Source organism: Anneissia japonica, unplaced genomic scaffold (assembly GCF_011630105.1).
Source record: "Anneissia japonica isolate Jap-2015-1 unplaced genomic scaffold, ASM1163010v1 scaffold11338_len5643_cov122, whole genome shotgun sequence".
Taxonomy (NCBI): Eukaryota; Metazoa; Echinodermata; class Crinoidea; order Comatulida; family Comatulidae; genus Anneissia; species Anneissia japonica.
Window position 1 is genome coordinate 5,198 of NW_022754043.1, and position 546 is coordinate 5,743.

General features: G+C 32.4%; 1 protein-coding gene across 9 annotated transcripts in view; it reads left to right on the top strand.

Annotated features, from left to right (window-relative positions):
* LOC117123018 overlaps positions 1-546 on the top strand; it is a 5,663-nt gene extending 5,117 nt beyond the window's left edge. For 8 of the 9 annotated variants that reach the window (XR_004447789.1, XR_004447792.1, XR_004447793.1 and 5 more), the window contains 2 exons: positions 114-182; positions 479-546. Coding sequence is in view for 4 of the 9 variants with exons in the window: in XM_033268811.1 (XP_033124702.1) it covers positions 114-182; positions 479-540 (131 nt within the window). In the remaining 5 variants the exon portion in view is untranslated. The remainder of the gene's footprint in view (positions 1-113; positions 183-478) is intronic. The other variant, XM_033268812.1, reaches the window with a different exon arrangement.

Consider the following 546-nt stretch of genomic DNA (forward strand, 5'->3'; position numbering starts at 1 on the left):
TTAAAGACCACATACTCAGGTATATGAAAATACCAATAACTTGAATTTCAATTTTTGCTACAACTTAGCCATTTTGGCACAACATGCCTCATATTGTTAAAACTTTGTTTCAGGAGTGAAGTCTGATGCTGTACCTTGTGCTACAGTTGAGCGTGATACTATGATGCGTACTTGTCATTCAGGTATGCTGAAGAGATCCCTTGTTTCACACCAACCAGGTCAATCCTATTAACAACTAAATTAAATTTGTTCTGTCCTAAAATCCAGGCTTATAATCACATGATGATGAATTTAACTTTCAATATTTAAGTTATCAATATTTAAACTACAGACTTCATTCAGTGGTTGCTATTCTAATATTGTAACTTTGATATTTGATTAATTAATGCAGAGTAGTGGCTGTGAATAAGCTAAAATATTGAACTATCATACTTTCAACATTTTTTTTACATAAACATTTTTTCATTCTTTTTTCCAGCGGCTGCCAAAGTAAAACCATCTGTGAAGCCATCATCAGGTATCGTAATGAAAATCCTGTAGTTTCAA